The sequence below is a fragment of the Lissotriton vulgaris genome, chromosome 10 (assembly GCF_964263255.1).
Source record: "Lissotriton vulgaris chromosome 10, aLisVul1.2, whole genome shotgun sequence".
NCBI classification, from domain to species: Eukaryota; Metazoa; Chordata; class Amphibia; order Caudata; family Salamandridae; genus Lissotriton; species Lissotriton vulgaris.
The window spans coordinates 424,632,718-424,648,725 of NC_141698.1; the positions used below are offsets into that span (position 1 = coordinate 424,632,718).

The 16,008-nt window shown below is 44.1% G+C and overlaps 1 protein-coding gene across 1 annotated transcript in view; it reads left to right on the plus strand.

Moving 5' to 3' along the window:
• Nucleotides 1–16,008, plus strand: part of MCRIP2 (MAPK regulated corepressor interacting protein 2) — a 136,785-nt gene that overhangs the window by 108,909 nt on the left and 11,868 nt on the right. Inside the window, exon 4 of the mRNA XM_086941281.1 lies at nt 5,157–5,258. Within this exon, the coding sequence (XP_086797407.1) occupies nt 5,157–5,258 (102 nt within the window). The remainder of the gene's footprint in view (nt 1–5,156; nt 5,259–16,008) is intronic.

Sequence of the window (16,008 nt, forward strand, 5' to 3'; positions counted from 1 at the left end):
CTAACATCTTGGCACGCCCACTTTGCATGTCATTAGTGATAAATATCACTGACATGCAAAGCGGGGCCCAAGATGGTCACTATCTCCTACTAGCTGTCACTAGCTGGTGTTAGCGACAGCTAGGTAATAGGGAGATAATTTTATCTCCGCTTTCTTGGCTTTTAAAGCCAAAAAAGCGGAGATAAACACCCTTGATAATATGCCCCCAAGACTATCAAATATATCCAGTTTGGTTCTTCGCGCACGAACCCAACACAATGCATTTTTTTTTTTTAAAAGCATGCCTTTGTTTTTCCTTTTTTTTGTCATTTATCAGTAGTGTACTTTTTCTTTTTGTATTTAATAAAGCATGGTTTATATGCGCTATATAGATCCTGAGTGCAGTGGAGTAAATGATTTCTTGTTAGGCTCATAACCGACAGAAGGACTGTGGACTGTGCATCTCTAGCCAACCAGTATATGGGCAGAATTCCCGAGTTTTCCAATATTCTGAGGTCCCTGTGACCTTCTGAATTACACCTCAGACTTAATTCTGAATTACACCTCAGGTCGCAGCAGTAAGTTGCACCTACTCATGTAAGAAAGGCGTGAATCCGGATGTAGAGGTATAAAGCAGCATAGTGGTGAGCGCAAGATAGTTTGATGTTTTACACTAGGGCCCAGATCCACTAATCTTTTTCACAAGGTAGGAAGGGAACTTGCTGCACTGTGTTGCATGAAACAGCAAGAGCAGAAATGCACCATATTCACTTCTGCTTCCTCCTAGCGTTGGCACATAGTGTGCAGCTTAGCGTCCTCGCAGGCATCCTTGTGTCATGTTGCAAGCATGCCTGCACTACGAGCAGGATTGTTTTTGTGCCGGAAGGATGTGTGATGCGGAATGCATCACACATAGAAAAAGTAAGTAGCAAGTAGAAATAAAGATATTTCTCCTTGTTACTCCGGGATCTGGAAGGCGCACCATTTTAACGCATTCTCAAGTTTACAAGTCTGTGTAAATCTGGGAATGTGCCAAGGTCCATGCAAGAATGTGCGGGGACGCCCATACTTGCCCATAAAATTCCTCCATGGTGCAAGGTAACGCAAGGCAACGCTAGCGCTGCCTCGCGTCACTTTGAATTTACTAAGCTATGCTTGCGTGGTTTAGTAAATCCCAGATAAGGACTTGGACTGCCTTATGATGTTTTGCGTCACGCAAGGACAACGTAAGTCCTTAGAAAATCTGGGTCCTGTTTTCAGAAGTTGGTGGTCTTGCATTTGTTGCAATTTTAGTAAAACTGTGAATTCTATTTTGCTCAATTTTTACAAGATCTTGTATCGAGTGCCTTGGGAGCACAACCCCGGGACTTCTACTGAAGCACAGACGTGCATGCATCCCAGGTGTTCTAAAACATTAACATGCTTGCATCCACTGTGTTCTGCCCACGTGCATATGAATCCAGTGTGTTCTGTTTTCTTAGTCATGCACAGGTGAAATACCCGGGAACCACCGGAAACATTTGTTTTGACGCCATTGCCAGAACTGGACCTTGGAGGTTGTACTTTACTGCAAGGGCGCAACAAATTTCCACCTCCTCTAGGCAGTTGTATGTTTGCATTGCCTGCGTGCCACATAGACCAGCGCTGTATGTTTTACAGAACGCACAAAGCTGCTCGCGCCGCCGGGGCCCTGACTTCACTTGACACTCTGGAGCTTCCGTAGGGCTGATGTCCAGATCAGGGCGGATCAGTCTGGCCTGATTAAAGGTTTTTGCCAAGGTCAACCAAATCCAGGCAGCCCCGGTTTAACGAGTCCAAAAAAGAACAGCTTTTCTCAAAAGCAGAAGTCCCAGGGCCATTGTGTTAAAATTCCCAAATTGCAAAGAAAACTAAAACCGTTGCACTTCACCCCTCCCGTCCACGTTGTTTACCTCACTTTTATGAAGTTGGCTATTGAAAAGCAGCATTAATGTGACCCACGCATTTTTGCACATCGGCTCAATGCATGGTTGGGAAAATGGAATTATAATGAAACAAGCATTGATATCAATTAGGGACAAAAGCTCCTAACACTAGCCCTTTTGTATTCCTAGCATTGCCCTTGCTTGGCCTTAGGGAGACCACCTCCATCCAGATATTATAAACAGTGTTTCAGCCCTAGACTTTTATATGTTGGCGTGAAGCATTCTGGGTGTTGTAGTCTTGTTTTGCTTCATGTTGACCTAATTAGACCAACATACCTGAAATCAACTATTAGTAAGTGACACGCTCAGCACTGGCGGCAGTGTGCGTAGTGACCTGGGATGAGTTGGTTACCTTGGCTTTACATAGAAATATCGAAGTGCCCTGTACTCACTCTTCAGATACCTGTTTGCTCTTGAGAAGGGCTGGCATTCTCCTGGTAAATGTATTGCAGTCGAAACGAAAAACAGCGCTTTCTTTTAAATTAACGGAATGCAGGCACTGACTACCGGAGAGTACTTGCCTATGTAAAACACTGCTTTGGTCACCCACCACAGTTATAAAGGCGTCGCACAGAAGAGAATGGAAACTGGGATCTAAGACTGATGTTTACTTCCTATAGTTTTACCTCATTGTTTGTCCCCTAATTTATCGGCAGCAAACAGGAGGACAAGAAGTACAATTCTCTCTGTACGTGAGGTGGCTTGTGTGGTGTTAAATTTAGATCCGTTTTTTTATAGCCCGGCTTCCTTCATTCCCATCACCTCTTGGGGCAGAGTCCTGCCTCAGATTAGCAGAGCAGCATCTGCCAGGTGTGACTTTTCTTTCTAAGGGAGCCCTGAATCAAGTATCTGGTCTTGTACTCGAGTGAGGTTATAGGGACCCGTCCTCCAAAATGAGGGATTTCCATGAGGCGGAGCCCAGTGTCTGTTGGCTGGTGGTGGGCTTCGCAACAGCGGATACCTCACTTGGACTTGGCTCCTCATGGGCTGTCTCTTGGATGTGTGGCCTAGGGTGAGGGTTGACCTGTGGAGACGCGCTAATGTGTGTCCAAGGCTCATAGCTCCTTTGGCCTTCTCGGTTAGGAGCCTGAACCCCTAAGCAGGGTTTGTTCATGCTGCCTTTCCTGGCATCACCATTCACTGTTCAGTTTGTCACACACATGGTGTTTCCTTCACAGTAAAACCTCAAAGTGGGGTACGGGTGCTTCTGCCTTCCCCAACCACTGTTGAAGTGGCTTCTGCGTAAATTTGTTGTAGATTCCTCTATGAGCGAATCCATATGCTGAACTTAGATCATACAACCTACCTCTACACTTGTGTGTGTTCATTGGGGATGTCCCCGTAAAAGAACCTCTATAGGAGGGTAGAAAGCGTGGAGTCGAGAGCAGGCAGTCAAAATCGTGTTTCTTCACCAACCCCTGTGCAAAAATTTTAAATGCCGTCTATGCTTTGGATTTCTCTTTTGTGGAACCTCATATTAGGGTTTGGATTTGTAACTTTACTGAACATCTGTGTAAACAGAGGGAATTGTGTGCAGCATGTATTTGCTCTCTTTCTCCAGTAGAATGGGGCTGGTGTGTTGGTGGGTGTATGTGTTTGTAGTGCCGAGCAGGTCTACCTGACCCACTGTTTCTGTCCCTGTAGACCAGCTCCAGCATCTGTCTGTGCCCTAATGCCAGTGCTCATGTTTTCCTGTTGAGTTACTCAAGTTACCTCATCTCTCTCGCCAGTCAGCATGCCATGTTCGTCTGTGTATGCACATCCATTCATCTGTGCCTAGTCCCATTGTGTCTCGGATCCAGTGTAGGTGTCTTTACATCTTTATGCCAGTGTCTCTTAGTCAAGGTATGTCCCTGATCCAGTGTTGTAGCATATTCACATCACTGTATCTTGGTTCAGGGTGTGTCCCTGATCCAGTGTCGGTGTCTTCACATCTGTACAGCATTGTATCTGTCACAGGGTGTCCCTGACAAAGTGTCAGTGTCGTTACATCGTTAAGCCACTGCATTTTAGTCACGGTGTGCCCCTGATCCATTGTCAGATTCCTCAAATTTGTGTGTCTGAGTATCTGAGCCTGTTTGTGTCCCTGTTTCACTTTTGGTTTATATTCTTTGTCCCTGTCCCAACGTCATCATATTCCCGTCCTACTCTGGGTTCTAACTGTTTTATTTATTTATAAAGTTTTATATAGCAGCCAGATTCATCAGGCGAAATGCGATCGCAAAAGGGCCAGATTCTGAGAATCTGGCCCTTTGCGAGTGCAATTTTTGCATTTGGGATTCATCATCCCAAATGCAAAAATCTCTAATAAAGAATTCGCAAATGTGCGAGGATTAGCATTTAAGGAATCTCTATTAGAGATTCCTTAAATGCTACTCATGAAGCATTTAAAAATTGCGAATTCACAATTTAGGACCGCTATTTACCACAAAGTCAAACCTCATGGTAAATAGCGAAAACTTAGAAAAATGCATTTAAATGCATTTTTCTAAGTTGCATTTTACACACACACATGTCCTTTGGACATGTGCGTGCACAACATCAATGTAAATTCACATTTCAGGGGTGCTACAGGGTGTCCTTTGGACACCCCTGCACCCTTGAAATCGCAATTTCATTTTGCGAATCGCTATTTGCGATTAGCAAATTGCGAGTGTCTTTCCATTCAATCCTATGGGCCTCTAGGCCCATAGGAATGAATGGGGAGATATTCCTTAATTGCGACTCGCAATTTGCGAGTCGCAATTAAGGAATAATTAGAAATCGCTATTTCTTGAGTGATTTCTTGATGAATAGCATTTTGCTATTCCTTAATAGCGAATCGGTAAATTTCGCTATTAAGGAATCGCAAAATGTGTTCTTCATGAATCTGGGTGTTAGTTTCTTATTAATCCTTTCTATGGGAGCAACATGTCATCATGTACCTTCTGAAAAACACATGATTGCTGGTTCCAGCATGTGGACTTTGGGTGGTGTGACGGGCTCCCTGTTCTAAAGCATGACTTAGGGTGGGACATGGTTAGCCACATTTCAAATGTGGTGTAAGTTTTTATGAGACTCTTTGAGGGATCATAGCAAGAGAGATATATGGAGGAAGGAGCTGACTCATTTTGCCTGAAGATACATCCTATCTTTGCTGGTAGAGATAGCAAACAATTAAAAAATGTCTTGGGTTATTATATATATATATATATTTTTTTTTTTTGCTTTTAGCTTGGCAGCAGGTGGCACAGCAGTTGGACGATGGACAGCCTGTGAAGAATGGAGCGCGGCCTGTGGAGTATGTCGAGAAATCGTCAAGTCCAACCTTAAAGAGTGAGTCTAGAAGAACGTTTGTCTGACAGTTGCACATACTTCTGTTGATCTACAAGTTTTGTACAGCAGCACACATTCTTCGACGCACTTCAAAGCAATGGGTTGTTTAACAGACACTCCACCCAAAAGCACAGTGTGACCTCACCATCGCGAGTCTTGGCTATTAACGCTGCAAGTGTCGGTCAATGGCCACCCTGACCAGCTTTGTGTGTAGGACTTATATGAAGGGAGTGGGGTTTGGTCTGCTGTCTGGCTTGCATAGTGGTCACTGATATTTCAAAGTATAATGGCTTGAACGCAGCTTGGTTAGCCAAATGCAAATAAGACAATTGCATGTTTTTGGTTGGTGTGCAGTTGGGTATACCATTTGGCATGTGCCTAGGATCTCCGACCCAGTCCTGTAAAGTGTGCCGCAGTGTTATGAATTTGCTATGCATAGGACGCCTTTGACGTTGTTGTCACTTAGGTTTCACCTTCATTCAAACACTTTCTATCCTCCTTGCACTGTAAACTTAAAACTTTCAATAAGCCTTTTGATGTCCTCAATGAGGATTATGGTGTATTAATCCCAGGTAATGTTAAAATACATTTCATGACAAGCAGGGTTCATGAAAGGGGCTAAAGTGGCAGTGGAAAGGGAGATGAATACGAATTGGTTGGGGTACTAAGTGGGAGAAAACACAATATTTCGTAAAATAACCAACATTTAAAAAAACTTTAAAACAGACCGGGAGTGTGTGCGCGCTTTTTTTGTCTGTCTGATTTCACTAGCAATAGTTATACGCACAAACACCTCACCATACCAGACTAAAGCACCTGTACCCAGCCATTAACCAGAAAAAGACTTTTATTGGGGGCGTGTAACACCCCAAACACCCCCCTGAACCAAAACCCCTTATAAGTATTTATTTATTTATTTATTTATTTATTTATTTATTTCATTTGTATCGCGCAACAGCTACCCAACAAAGGGTTTCCCGGCGCTTCTGATTCAGTGGTTTGTCTGAGTATAGCACACATTCACTACTGGTTTCTTAGCGCTAAATGTGTAATTTGCGTGAATGAAAACTGAATAAGAAGGGTGAATCACTAGGCTGAATTAGTCTCAGCAAAGATGGCTTCTTGAACAGCCATGTCTTAGATTCTTTCTAAATGCAGCTCCGTTCCGTCGAAGAGCCTGGTCTTTAGTGTCTTCCAGAAGATGGTCAGGGAGGGGGCACGTCTGATGTAGATCGGGAGCTCGTTCCAGGTCTTGGCCACCATGTAGGAGAAGGTTCATCCACCTGTTCTGGCTCTGTGGATGTGCGGGGTTTCGATGTGGGCGATGTGTGTCTACCGGAAGTTTCTCTTGTGTACTTGGAAGGAGATTCTCTCGTTGAGGTCCGGTGTTGTGGCGACATTTGTAGGCGTGGGTGAGTATCTTGAAAGTAACTCTCTTCTCAGGGGGGAGCCAGTGGAGGTTCCATAGGAGTTGGGTGATACATTTTGCTGTTGCATTTTGCACCACCCTCCGTCCATGTAAATCATTTTGGGCAGTCCCAGATAAGCATTGTTCGAGTAATGTAGCCCTGACCCCATAGTAGCTACCATTACAGTTTTTAGAGCTTCAACAGAAAAATAGGATATTAACTTCCTCCATTACTTGTAAAAAGAATATGCATTTTGACACCACAGAATCTATCTGGGCTTTCATTGAGAAGCTGTTGTTCTTTGTCACACCCGGGCGTCTTGCTGATTCCTTGGATACATGAAAAGTATCCATCTCCGGGGGTCAATATTGATGAACCCACAAGTTGAATTTAGTTATTTTCAGTTGGTTCTTTCTAATCCTGCACCAAACAAAATGCAAGGTATTGCATCTAGTTCCTTTTATTAAAGGCCTAACATAGATATTGAACAAATGATGGGATACGTAATGAGGAACCTTGTGGAGCTCCACATCTTAGAGGCACACTTGCTCCTAGAAAAAGTGTAAGTTGTACTGCATGTACCCAGTTCATCAAATTTAGAGGGGGATCTTTAAGGCTTACCTCCTTAACAAGTTCTAGCAAAATTTCATGCTCAACCAGTTAAAGGCAGCCGACAGTCCAAATAATACAAGTGCTGAGACCAGTCGACTATCTACGCCAGATCTTAAGTTTTGCCCATTGCGAGATGTTTTGTGATCTGGGATTTGTCTTATTATTTTATTCTAATTTATGGATGTATCTCTTGTTGATGTTCAGCTCTTCAGTCTACTAGTGTGTAAATGCCTGGAGAGGTTTGGTGAGGGTGAGGGTGTGGGGGATCGGTCCTTCGAGGTTTTCCATGGTGTATAAAGTACAGTTGAGTGTATGTACGAGGGAGTTAATGCTGGTTTCTAGTGTAACTCTAAGTGAAAGGAGTGCTTCTTGTAATGTGTGAAAAAGGAAGCTATTGAAGGATAGAATTGGGTATTATGGCCATCAGTGGGGTTTGCCAGGTGGAACGTTAAATGGGTTAGGATTATGGTGAGACCTGTGTAGTGGGAATGTATCTAAAGAAGACAACAAAGTGTGATCGAAATGACTGGTTATGAAGGTGTGGTGTTATGGTACAGGAGAGTGTGATATTGTGGAAAGTGAGTTTAAACGAGTTAAGGAGCTCAATAAAAGAGCCTTGGATCCCCTGACATCTCAGCTGCCAGGATCATAAATTGGCCGCTGGTAGGGTGCTGGTGGTGTTTTAGACAGCGGGAGTGACTTAGGTAGTAGCACATTTGGCATTGAACTCTTTGCTGTAGACATAGGGAAGATTAGGTGAACGGTGATTGGTCGGGTAGGTTTCAATCGTGAGGAAATCAAAGACATATTTGAAGAATGTTGTTAGCAGTATGGTAAGTGTGAGGAGTGGCAGATGAATTTATGGATGATGGCAATTGCAGGTGTGTTATAGGATTGGAATACAGTTTAGGGGAGGGGCAAAATTAAGGCCTGCATCGAATAAGACTCCCATGGTGGCTTGCTTTCTCATACATGGCTGGGGTATTCTTTACGTTTTTTGCCAAATCAAATGGGAGGGCCTCCGTTTTTGTGCCCCCCACCTCTGCTCTTGAATCTTAGTTTTTGGTTGTATTTAAATAGAGGAAGTTTAATTCAACAGAATACGTGATCCACACTCTCAGGTCCTCATTATGAGTTGGCTCTTAATTCCAGTTAAGCCAGTGACGCAGTAATCAGCCCAGCAGATCTTTTTGTTTTAGCTAGAGGTTTCCACTGCTGAAAGCTCCAGGAGCAAATGAGTTTCAGCTTCTGAAAGCTGAGTGAAAATGCTACATTATGAGATGGATCACACCCAGAATACTGATTCTCACAGCAATTCCTCATTTCTCAGAGGAACCTCAGGGTTTCATCGTTCATCTCCATTACATGTATCCTCTTAATGCTATTGCCGGTTCTGCAATCTGGGGTGCTGACTTACCAGGGACAAATCTGGGCCACTCACAAGAAGAAGTCAGCGATATTTGTGTAGTTCCACAGATCATCTCTAGTAGGATGTGAATTTGGATATCCTAGGCATACAACCCAATGCTTTTAGAATGCCTTTTCTGGTGGAGGTACTTGAATATTCAACTGCAAAAAAGAGTTTCAGGGCCCACTGCACTTCCTAATGCAACTTTTATGGATGTGTCAACTATACACTTCATAGAGTTGCTGGCTTCAGGTGAAGATTAAACTGTGTGTCCACTGTAAGCCATTTGGGACACCGCCATCCATTTTTCCAGTCTTTTAGGGAGTGCAGCATGACACATAATGTGGTTAGCTGCCAAGTGGATTAGGTGTCTGAAGCAGCCAGCTCCCTGACCTTGAGCAAGGGCGATGTGGAGATCCTCTGAGATCTTTGCTAGTAGAGCTTCATCTCCTTTAGTGGGCCTAAGGCTCAGCTGTTCTGCTAAGACAATTGCCTATCTATCTGCCAGGTTGGGATCTGTTCGCTAAAGATTCAGCTCTTCTAAAGGCTCGGAAATTCAATTTAACCACCCTTGCTGGACATTTAGTCTTCTCTGTGCAAGCCCACTCCACCTGGGATTCCCAAATCACTCCCCGTTTAACGGCTCGTTATTGGCTATCCGCTTAAAAATGCAGTATAATAAAATTATTGTAAATATATCAGAGTCTCCCACCAAACTTCCCCATAATATATTCAGACTCCTTCATACGCTACTACCACCCAAGATCGCCTCACTCAGAATCAGCATATTTCTTAAGAGTTCGAAAGATTTGCAGAGGAAGCGGGAAAGCGTGCACATTTATGACAGCTAGGAATTGGGAATGTTCCCCGTCTGCTTCTTTGTCCTGCCAATTAATTGTCGTAATTTCTTCTAGGGTGTAAGATCTTTTAAGCACCGGGATTGCACACACTTTATGAAATGTAAAATCAAACCAGATCAAGACCGTGAGCTTGAAGGCAGCAATTGATGGTCGCCTTAGGGAGTAAGGCGTTCTTCCACCTGACACCAGCATATTGGAGTTTCTTTCAGAACCTGACTGTGGAATAAGAAGCCTCCTCTTTCTGGCACACACTCGAAGGAGGGATCTCCTCACCCTGCCTTGTATTACAGACTGATGACGATGCTCCGCAACATGACATTACAGATTCAAGAAGGCAGCTCCCCTATAGTCCCACACCATCACTGAAACTAGCCCAAACCAAAGGAGCGCCTTTCTTTTACCCACACTACTAGCTGTCTCTGCAGGCAGACTCTGGGAGGCCCACTCTCAACAGTTGAGTTGCTGAAGAACTCCAACCCAAATTGAAATTGAACATTTCTTTCTCTTATGTTTTTAGATAAGATATGCAGTACTGTCCAAGGCTACTGCTTGCGGCATACCATATTCTGGAGTCTTTTTAGGTTCAACGCTATGCATGCTAAGTCGGGCAGCAGTAACGGCCTGCGAAGTGAGAGGTGCGGATAGTAGAACAGAGAGCGGTTTAGACACATAAATGTTGCATCATTGCCTCTTCCCCTTCACCTGCTGATGAATGTTAAATATAACTTTAAATTACCTCCCTATAATCTATGTATTGAAAATACCATGCAAACAATGGTGAACTTTCCCTCAACACAAATATCATTAGCAGATTTTCCCCCAATTTTCTTTTATTTGGGATTGCCAACGGTGGCACTTTCAGAAAAACATGAAATGTGTTTATCTGTCCCCACATTCAAAATTATATGAATTCATATTTTTCTCCACATTACTTTGAAGTCATTTAATTTCTAGTAGTTAAAATCCTATTCTGAGCCCAACCACGTGGAGGATAGCGCAAAGCTTTGGGAAAATGAAAAGCTTCAAGTGCCGAAACTATTGGTACAGGTAAGTAATCTTTACCTTCCCTTAGTCTGAGGAGGAACTGTGAAAACACGCCTGATCAGATCTCAGACAATATTCCTAGTAATGCCTCCAAAAGGTAATCTGATAAAAAAATATGTAAACCTTTCTCTTGCTGGATAAATCTCTGGCTAACACAAGGATACCCAGGGCCTCATTTATGAGCCCTTGCGTCACTTTTACGCCGCCGGTGCGTCACTTTTTGTGACGCACCAGCAGCGTAAAAAATGTGCCTTGTTGCACCATATTTACAAAGTGACGCATCTAGGTAGATGTGTCACTTTGTAAACCCCTGCGCAGGGGAGGCGTTCTGACGCAAGAAAGGGTCATAGAAGTGACGCAGTGAAATCTATAAGATTTCACTGCGCCACTTCTAGTACACAAATGCGTCAATTTCTTGTGCCTGCCTCACAGCAGGCGTAAGACCGACGCAGGCCCTTTCACATGGGGCTTGCCCCATGTGAAAGGATTCAGAAAAGGGGGTGGTGATGAACAGAGTGTCTGAATTAAGCAGACCACTCTTACCCAGTCCAAAGATCAGGGCTTGATCCATCACCGTTTTTTAGCTCACTGCACCATCCCAGCTCAGAACTTGGCTATATGCAAATTAGTCTGACCCTGGCCCAGTGCATCATGGGAACAGGGCAGACCAAACTACCAAGCCAATTCTTATACTGGGAAGGAAACAAGCTTCCGGTGTGGCAGGGTATACTCAGACATGAGTCCCTTTCTCACTGCACCATCAGGATTCAAGCAAGCCGGGCCGAAGACGGCTGAAATGCCAGAAACCGGTCCCCGGTAGCTTGTCTCCTTTCTGGTGAAGAATTGGCTTGGTAGTTTAGTCTGCCCTGTTCCCATGATGCACTGGGCCAGGAACAGACTGACTTGCATATAGCCAGGTTCTGAGCTGGGATGGTGCAGTGAGATAAATAACGGTGATGGATCAAGCCCTGATCTTTGGACTGGGTAAGAGTGGTCTGCTTAATTCAGACACTCTGTTCATCACCACCCCCTGTTCTTAACCATGTGAAAGGACACATTGCTGGAGTTGCGACACTTTTGTGACACACTCCAGCAATGCGGCATTTTTGCCCAATACAGGTACGTCAGAAATACTGACGTATCTGTAACTCCTTGCTCCATGATGCGTCATACTATAAATATGACGCATCATTGGTGTCGCAAGGAGGGCGCAGTGAAAAGTGAGGCATCGCTGTTTTCACGCAGCGATGCGTCACTTTTCATAAATGAGGCCCCAAGTTTTTGTGGAAATGGTTCAACTATCTATCTACTCAACATTTTTAATTATGAGCAGGAGGTCTGTCAGTAATAAATTTCAGAAATGTTTCAGCTCTCTCATTGTTCAAGAAATGTACCCTTGTTGTCACAGGAAACGGAGCTCGACTGGCATGGAGAAGCGTGGCTCAGTGGTTAGAGGCGGCAGACCCAGAAGCTGAGATCGGCCGTGGACCAGGGTTCGATTCCCCGCCTCGGCGGGTCTCGGGCTCAAAAATTCCACGGAGTCGACAATTCTCGCTCTGGTGCCTACTCGACTCACGGGGTCACACTCTGCGACTCTGGGCAATAGCTTGCTTAATCTCCACTACGGCCCCTCGCGGCGGGATGCCTGGCTTTCACCTTGTGGATACCCGGCCGGGGTATCTCACAGGGGAATACCAGGACGGGTTCCCTAAGCAAGCACCTTGAGGCCCCTGGGTTAAAGCGCGCTATATAAATCGAAGCACATTTACATTTACATTATACTTGCTTAATAACACAAAGCTAGGGGATGGTATGTAATATCGTTGAAACAAGGCTCTCGTGTCTTCCCATTCTCAGAGGTCTGTCTTGGGAAGGGAGCATTTCTTAGATTTAGCTCTGTCTCTACCTCTGATTGCTCTTGACCATGATACTTGATCCCATTATGGACTTATGTTTGTAGGTGAATTCGGACTCCAACTTAGGTCTACTCTCGCGCTTTTACCAAAATATTACTCTTTTCGTTTTGGGATGTCCACAAAATTGGAGTCTAGGCTGGGTGAGCTCTTTGAAGATTGGACCTTGAGAGTGGGCCTCTGAGAGTCTGCCAGGAAGCCATCAGTGTATGCAAATGGGAGGTGTTCCATCGGCCCTGGATGGATTTAGCCAGGAGAGGCACTACTTAAATCTGTGATGGTCTGACCATCTTTATGAACAAATTAAAAAAGAATACATCATAGGGAAGGGAGATATACTCAACTAAGACACTGGGCCCTACACATTCATAAAGTGTGGGGCAACAAGGAAGAATAAAGACTTTGAGAAATTTCTACTAACAGCAGACAGCAACTCAGATATCATTCCAAAAATATGCCATCTCCTTAGGTTGAATCAAGAAAGGCAGAAGAAAAGCTTCCAGGTAGCATGGGAAAGAGAGCTGAGTGTTACACTCTCAGACAAAGCATGGCAGCGGATGCTGATACAGATAGGCAAGGGTGCTAAGAAAGCGGAAGGCATAGAAGCGAGTAAGAACATCCTATACAGATGTCATTATGCACCATTTAAGATACATACCTTTGGTCTAAGCATTACTGACTCGTGCTGGACATTCTGTGGAAATTTGAGTACATTATGTCATATGGCATTGTCCCATGGTTGAGTAATGTTGGGATGTAGTCCTCCTCAAAGATAGACAACCAATTCAGTTTCCCTGAGAGTCAGCAAGTATATTATTAGAGGGGAGGACGTGGAAAACCTTGTAAGGACTCTACTGCAAGGGGCAAAAGAAACACTGTTAACAAAGTGGGATAAAACTGCCTCAACCTATAATTATTGAATGGCACTAAACTTTGGTGAATGGAGAAAATATCGCATGATAGGGATGTTACTGAGAAATAGTTCACAGAAATATGGTCCCTATTGTTCTAGATTTTTTCAGCAGACTGAAGATCTTTAACTTGTCCAAGGACTTTAAGAGCTGTACAGATTATACCAGTAGAAGTTGAAAAAATAACTGAAGAGGACAAAAGAGGGGCGCGTGACCCCCACGTCACGTCAATAAACATTAGTCTTGTGTATAAGCAAAATATGCTAGCTATTGTATTCACTGGGCCAGACTTTATTTTATTTGACATAGTGCAGCAGCCGAAGTTTCTGTGCTGCTTTGCATCAAAGGTACAGGTTTTTAACATCTTGCGGAACTGAGGAAGAGAGGAGGAGGCTCTAATGTGCAGTGGGATGTTGTTCCACACTTTAGAAGTGATATAAAGAGAAGGCTTGACCTCTGGATATGGTTCTGCATATTCATGGGTTATGAGCTAGTAGGAGTCTGGTAGAGTGGAGGCGTCTCGAAGGTTTGTGAAAGGAGATGCGACTGTTAAGGTAGGCAGGGCCTATGTTGGGTAGTGCTTTGGAGGTGTGGGTGAGAAGTTTGAATTGTGCCTGTTTGTGTTTCGGAAGCTTGTGGAGCTCTTTGAGGTGTGGCCTCATGTGGGTGCTGCATGGGTGGTTGAGGGTAAGTCTGGGTGCCAAGTTCTGGGCGAGTTGTCTTTTGGTGATGTGGGTGCTGATTCTGTTGCAGAGGGTGTTTCCGTAGTCCAGCTTGCTGGTGAAGAGGGTGTGTGACGGTCTTGCGAGTGTTGCTTGGGAACAAAGAAAAAGCTTTGTTTTGCTCTCTCTGCACTGATGCACTTTGATCATCCCGGCCCCATGCATATTCACTTGCACCATAGTGCAAGGATGTGTGTGTCATGTCTAGCATGTATTTTAGCAAACACAAGATGAAGGATGGTGTGCCGAAACTTTTCAACCCCCCCTGCCCAAGTCACAGATTTGAGTTTAATCCATTGTGCTTTTTCTCACTATGCCACCCCAGTTTGGATCCAGTGGCAGAGCGAGAAATGAACTCACGTGTGGGCATACCCTTGGCCACTTAGGGTGAACATAGCAAACACAACACGATGATGACAGAGCTTATTTGCGGTACAGGGAGGACCTGGCCTGGCAGTTCAGGCTGGACTGTTCCCATGAGGAACAGGGTCAAGACATCATATTTTGTTTGTTTGATGTACCACCCTTAGTGACTAAGGGTATGCCCAGACATGGGCACCATGCTCACTGTGCCACTGGATTCAAGCTAGCCTGGCTGATGAGGGGTGAAACCTTGAAACTGGTCCCAGGATGCTTGTTTCTGCTCCAGGGATGACCTGGTCTGGCCGTTTGGGCTGGACTGTTCCCATGAGGAATAGGGTCAAGACTGATTTGCATATTTCTAGGTCCAAACTGTGGTGGCATAGTGAGTAAAAGAACAATGGGTTAAACCCAGATCTGTCATGGGGTGTGAGTGGTTGAAAAGTTTAAGCACTCCGTCCATTATCTTGTTGTGTTTAGCATGTATTTTATACTGGAAGGATACCCTTCTGTACCAAATACCAGGCTCAGACATAGTTTAAAACATTCCAGGATTGTAGGTATGCTGTAAAGTACAGCACACATGAAAAGTTTGAAGAAAAGAAAAAATGTATCCAACATTACGCTTGTCTCAAGGAGGCATATATTTTTGGCTTAATGCCCTGTCTACCTTTTTCCCTTGGTAGGGACTTTTCCCCAAAATCCAGGGATCCAGAGGTGCCATAGCCAATAAATATAATAATAGTGATGGGGGACAACTTTGCCTGGTGTCCATCTCAATCTGCCATGGTTCTAAGATGACTCAACCCACCCTAACTGTAGCTATTGGTAATGAGCACAACTTCACCCATCCCAGACAGGAACTACTTGTTCCCAGCTTCCGCAGCACCTCCCAGAGATGAGGCCAGTTCGCAATATTGAATGCTTTCTCGATATCTGGTCAGGCAACCCATGGAACTGGACCATCCACGTGGACGCTATTCATTTTGCAAAGGAGTTGACAGAGATTAAAGAAGGTATTGGGTTGTGCTATAAAACCATTTGGGTTGTGATGTAGCATCAATGGTACCACTGTCAGTAGTCTGCGTCTTTATCACCATATTAGGAACTGAAACACTGAATAGTAATTATCTTTGAACAATAATTAATTCCTTCACCGCAAGTACATTTTGTCATCATCTCAAAGAGTAAGACATCTGAAAAAGTAATGGACCATGTGACCATAGAAAGTACATATCGATTAAAGGTGGGTTCTGAAGGTCCTTTATAAATATTTATGCACTAGTATAGCTGCAGTTGTGGTGGAATCACAAACCAGTTTCACAGGTCCCACAAGACATTTCTCTGCTTGAACCAGTCTCCTGCAGTGAACATTGTGTGAAAGCACAACCGGAAGGGGGAGAAACTAGTCATAGTATATCTACAACACTCAACAATCTGGAATTGCGTTAAAATTTGCTTGTGTAACAAATATTCCGTCTAGGCCTAATCATTAAACATTGCTTTAATAT